Genomic DNA, 6000 nt, shown 5'->3' with positions numbered 1-6000 from the left:
AAATCTCCACCTGCACTGTGGGGGAACCTGTCCGTCCCGTTGCCGGGACAAGAAGAACTGGTGAGTGTCTCTGAGTTACAGCTTATATGGAGGCAGCAGGCGGAGCACAGCATTTAAATTCTAAAGAAGGAGGAGCTTCTTGTCCAGAATACTAAGGAACATCCCACTTGTAAGTACTGCCACTATACGAAGGGAAAAGTAACATTTTACTATATGTAAGGAAAGCAAGGGGGTGCCAGATGTTTTTGACACTACAGGGTCAGGAATACGTGCTTGTCCTTTGTCAGTTAAACAAACACTATAGAGTCAGGAACACAGAGAATTAAGCATTGAGACTGCAGGGGCATGATCTGTACACCAAAACTGCATTATTAAAGGGTTAAATGCCCAATTCTAACTATGGAGAATGCCTGCCCCCCTGATTTTCAATAAAACCTGCAAAATACTTTTACTCACGTGGATTCCAGTGCCAAATAGAGTTCTGGGCTGCCAATGTCACGTGTGCTGGGGGTGCAACTTGCCCCAGCACACAAATACAAATATCTCAGACCACTGAAGTGATCATGGTGGTTGGAGTAACCCTTTAAGCTAAAATGGTTTTGGTGCCTATAGTATCGGTTTAATATATTTCACATAAATGTCAGAAAGTGTACATACAAATCTGGCTTTTATTAAAATAATCTTTATTTTTATAGCCATAATCTAAGGCAGTTTTCTGTCCAACACAACATACACACATCGGTCTTTGAGTTATTAACTCACTAAGTAGAAATGTATGATTTTCAGATAGTCAAACTAAAATTTTTCTTGTACTATTGGCTTATTTGTATTTCCTAAGTGTTGGCTGCTGTTAGTTTATTAACATCTTTTAGACGTGGCTTCCTACCATTTAATTTCCTAGCCATATATAAGGACTGCACGTTTGTTTCTGTACTTTAGAACTCAACACAAAAATATGGATTGTGATATTTGTAAACAAGTCTGCAAACTGGCATTCAACACAGGCTTTATTTGCTCCATATTTCTAAACAGGAGATTATATATATATATATATATATTTATGGAGATACAATAAAGTAAATGACCGGGGTGACCGGTATGTGCTGATTGCAATGTGAACGGCTGGTTCGGTGTGTGTTGAGGGTGTCGTGTGGCTGAGAGATGGATACGGATCAGAATGGTATGCAGCACAGGTCAAAGGAAATGTTTTGTAACAGTTATGGCAGCTTGTACCTAGATTCAGAACAATGCCGGCAATCGCTGCTTTACTTGTATATTAAGACTTCTATTCTGTGCCATCTACTAAAAATGATACCAACCATTTCTGTTAGTCTGGGTAGCCACAGTCACCATATCACTCATGGTTACAGAGTTTCTCTCTCGTGGTAAATTATTAGCATACGATATGTTCTGTGCGTCAACCTGAAATTAAAGAAAAACACAAAAAAAAAAAAACAGTTCCTAAACTATAACAATAATTATAGAGAAATTCATACCTCTACAGAGAGGTCTCAACTATAATCAACTCAATATTCATTACACAAACATGGTTTCCTGAAGAAGTCTAGATAACACGCTGAATAAGTTGGCCTAGTCCATATGAACCAGTAATAGACCAGAAATACAGTAACTTGGCATTTGGAAGCCATTTAAATGTTATTTTATCGATTTTTTTAAAATTATGTAAATGTTTTTTTTTACACAACTAATGTTGCACAGCTTATAGTTATTTGTATTTGATTTATTAAATCTTCATTGGCCCCAATTTATTTTTTATTGTATATGAAAAAAATAAAAATAGAATTACAACTCGAACAAACCTTCAGTGAAACTCTAGAGCCCATAACTGTGATAAATCTTCATTAAAGCAACATAAAGCATCACACAAAGAAAGAGTAGGAGTCATTAAAAACGTTTTTTTTTTTTTTATAGTTACAAATCCCTTGTAGGGGTCCCTAAATCATGGACTGGTAGGGGTGCAGAGATGACTGGTAGGGGTCCCTAAATTCAGGACTGGTAGGGGTGCCCAGATGACTGGTAGGGGTCCCTAAATCCTGGACTGGTAGGGGTTCCCAGAGGAATGGTTTGGGAACCACTATGATTGGATAGTCACAGAGAGTCTGTGCTGGGAAAGAAGGGGTGGCTTGCAGTAGTTGCAGATACCAAGTCTGTAGCTATTGCTAGCCTAGATTTCATATAACCCCAAAGAAAACATGCAAGACAAATATCTGGTTTTCTTTTGGGTTATATCTACTATTTTTTTATTTTAATTAAGTCTTCCTTTAATGCACTTGTTGTAGGTCTTCGCTATTTTATGGGGGAATCCTAAAGGATTTGAGTCCCAGGATGAAACCTACAAGATTAAAATATTCCTAAACTATGTAAAGAGACGTGATTTATGCTATGTTGCACTCAGCCTTTCTTACTTCATGTAATAATTGCTCACACGAAGAAATAAACAAAAAATAATATAACATTTATAAAATGAAATACTTTCTCAGAATGTAGATCTTATCACCAGAATGTACAAGAACAAGGAGATATTAGTACAGTTTAGCAGTTTCGTTACGAAAGCAATGTGTGAGTGAAAACCATTTGTGAAAACCATCTGTAATTGCATCTCTCTCAAGTGTGATCACGAATTTCAAACATTTGCAGACAAGAAAAAGCAATCAGGCTGAAAACCAGACAGAAATGGCACAGGAATCAGAGCATAACCAACTCCTTGTTTTTTTTCTTATTGAAAGAAATGGCACTGAATCCTATTAAGGAATTTGTGATGTACTTACTGCAAGTGCTTTACAGTAAAAATGTGTATTTTAGCAATAGGTCAAACCCAGAATGCAAATACTCGTGTTACACTGCCATTGAAAATGTGCACATGCAGCAACGGACAAAAATGTGTATCATTAAAATGGTACTGTACGTACCACCAATAGCAAGGTGGGTGCTTAAATCAACCCCCACCATGTGGTTGGGCTACAATTCACATTCTCATCCAGCCTATGTCCAGGAAGGATTCATGGACGTCTGCTGTCCACCATTTGGTGAGAGGACAGTAGTTTGAAATTTGACCAAGAGAAACTATAGAAAGTTATAACAATGAAGGTTTATTGTAGTTGACTAGTGACACAGAGGAAAGCAAAAACTATGCATTTGTAATGAGCAGTAGTTAATATCGTACTGTGACGTGCATTTTATTTATGGCTCTATTAAGACAAGAAAACAATAGCGAACCCAATGGCTCTGAGTTATTACAGCCTATTCGTTGAAAAGAACTCTGCGTAAGAAATCCCTGTAAGAGAGCCCCAAATAAAAGATGGAACAAAGTTGCCTGCCTAAAAGCAATCATTTCTCTGTGTGGATGGGAATAACATTTTATACCACTATACTGCATATCAGGCTACTGGCAGTGCGCCTCCTCTACTGCCAGTGTCTCTCCTCTAAGCAGTGCATATCAGGCTACTGGCAGTGCGCCTCCTCTACTGCCAGTGTCTCTCATCTAAGCACTGCATATCAGGCAGCTGGCAGTGTCTCTCCTCTAAGCACTGCATATCAGGCAGCTGGCAGTGTCTCTCCTCTAAGCAGTGCATATCAGGCAGCTGGAAGTGTCTCTCCTCTAAGCAGTGCATATCAGGCAGCTGGCAGTGTCTCTCCTCTAAGCAGTGCATATCAGGCAGCTGGCAGTGTCTCTCCTCTAAGCAGTGCATAGCAGGTGGCTGGCAGTGCCCCCCTACTCTAAGCAGTGCATATCAGGCAGCTGGCAGTGTCTCTCCTCCAAGCAGTGCATATCAGGCAGCTGGCAGTGTCTCTCCTCTAAGCAGTGCATTTCAGGCAGCTGGCAGTGTCTCTCCTCTAAGCAGTGCATAGCAGGTGGCTGGCAGTGTCTCTCCTGTAAGCAGTGCATATCAGGCAGCTGGCAGTTTCTCTCCTCTAAGCAGTGCATATCAGGCAGCTGGCAGTGTCTCTCCTCTAAGCAGTGCATATCAGGCAGCTGGCAGTGTCTCTCCTCTAAGCAGTGCATAGCAGGTGGCTGGCAGTGTCTCTCCTGTAAGCAGTGCATATCAGGCAGCTGCCAGTGTCTCTCCTCTAAGCAGTGCATATCACGCAGCTGCCAGTGTCTCTCCTCTAAGCAGTGCATATCAGGCAGCTGGCAGTGTCTCTCCTCTAAGCAGTGCATATCAGGCAGCTGGCAGTGTCTCTCCTCTAAGCAGTGCATATCAGGCAGCTGGCAGTGTGCCTCCTCTAAGCAGTGCATATCAGGCAGCTGGCAGCGTCTCTCCTCTAAGCACTGCAGATCAGGCAGCTGACTGTTTTTCAAATAATTCAGTGACTGCTGACTGTAGAATACTCAGTAGCTCACACTGGAGAGAGGGCAATTAACTAAAACTGAATAGCCCTGGTCAATACAATTTTTGAAAGAAACAGATCGTAATAGTTTCTACAAATGATCAAAAGTTAATTTCTCATAACTGTACCCCTGTAAGACTGGCGTCACTCTTTGTGATTTGCTACATGAACTTAAACCATGAGTTATGCAATCATTTCAAAAGGCCCAGACAATGCCGCTGACAATTCAATGAATGCTTTATCAAAAGGGCTTATTTTTCAAACAAGATCCTTGGTTTCAGTTACCTGATTTTCCTGCTGGGTGAGTGTCTGTTCTCTATTGTTCGCACAATCCTGTTTCTTGCTCTCCATCGTGACAACTTGTGGAAACTGCAATACTAGCGTCTCTGGGAACAATACTTTGGGATAAAGACAAATTTCATGTATTATACTGTGGAGCCATTCGCTGCCAGCTTTTTCAGATCTCATGTACTTGCTTACCACCGCTTATAACCGAGAGCTCACTTAGTAAGCTGGGTCACACACAAAATGTTTCTGATTCCGCACATTTTTTCCTCTAATAATAAAGTATAGTGACAAAAACTACCCTTGTTTGTGTTATGATTTTGATTTATGGGTCTACATGAGAACAGGAACATTATTTATTGTAGCCGCAAACATTGGTCTGAACATGGCGAGGACAAGTCCAAATAATACATCAGCTTATATGCCAACAAATTATAAAACCCAAAACAAAATCACTAAATGAACAACAACTGCATCTGGCATGAACAGATAGTGAACCAGTCATTTTATACTCTGCAGGTGACTGGCTGACAGTAAACTGGATATTTGGGAAAGTGACATAACCAGGGTACCAAACATATTTGGACAGTAAAACTGCACTTCAAGGTATGCAATTTCTAGATGTATGGCGCTAATCCGCAAAAATATACTTAAAGAGACACTAAAGTCATGTAAACAACTTTAGCTTAATGGAGCAGTTTTGGTGTATAGATCGTTCCACTGCAGTCTCACTGCTATTTAGGAGTTAAATCACTTTGTTTGTGCAGCCTTAGGCACACCTCCCTGCATGTGACTTGCATAGCCTTTCTAAACACTTCCTCTAAAGAGTCATCTAATGTTTTCACTTACTTTATTGTAAATTCTGTTTAATCAAAGAATCAAGTTTGATGATCTCAGCCAATCCAATTTCTTTCCATATGAAAGCACTGGAAGGCACATGACATGGTGCTGCACTAATCAGATGGTCTCTCTATTCAAACCCTGCAATGTAAACATTGCAGTTCCTGAGAATGGCAATGTTTTACATTTCAGGGTAAAACAAGGGGCAGGGGGCATGGCATCAAGACCACTTCCTTGATATGAAGTAGTCTGGGTGCCTATAGCGTCCCTTCAGTTATTGCATATTTTTCTTCCCTTCCATTTTGTTCAGACATTGAACTACCCATTCATAAGTCATTTATTTTTTTTCCATTTTGGCATATTGCATCTTTCTAGATCCCAGTTCATTACTCTTACCTCTTTGACCAAGGTGTTCTCCTTGCTCAACCGCAAAATGACACCTTCTGCTTGTGGTCCTATGAATAAAAAGATTATAACATTTTTAGAGACGTGCACAGACAATAACAAAGAGAGACAATAAAGTCA

General features: G+C 40.2%; 1 protein-coding gene across 1 annotated transcript in view; it reads right to left on the bottom strand.

The window, feature by feature from the left end:
* MOV10L1 (Mov10 like RNA helicase 1) overlaps window positions 1-6000 on the bottom strand; it is a 69434-nt gene that overhangs the window by 28562 nt on the left and 34872 nt on the right. The window contains exons 13-15 of the mRNA XM_063446110.1: window positions 5872-5930; window positions 4636-4748; window positions 1320-1422 (exon numbers count right to left, since the gene is read on the bottom strand). Of these exons, the coding sequence (XP_063302180.1) occupies window positions 1320-1422; window positions 4636-4748; window positions 5872-5930 (275 nt within the window). The remainder of the gene's footprint in view (window positions 1-1319; window positions 1423-4635; window positions 4749-5871; window positions 5931-6000) is intronic.

The sequence above is a fragment of the Pelobates fuscus genome, chromosome 3 (assembly GCF_036172605.1).
Source record: "Pelobates fuscus isolate aPelFus1 chromosome 3, aPelFus1.pri, whole genome shotgun sequence".
NCBI classification, from domain to species: Eukaryota; Metazoa; Chordata; class Amphibia; order Anura; family Pelobatidae; genus Pelobates; species Pelobates fuscus.
The sequence above is the reverse complement of the archived record's forward strand: the minus strand, read 5'-3'. Positions and strand labels throughout refer to the sequence as shown.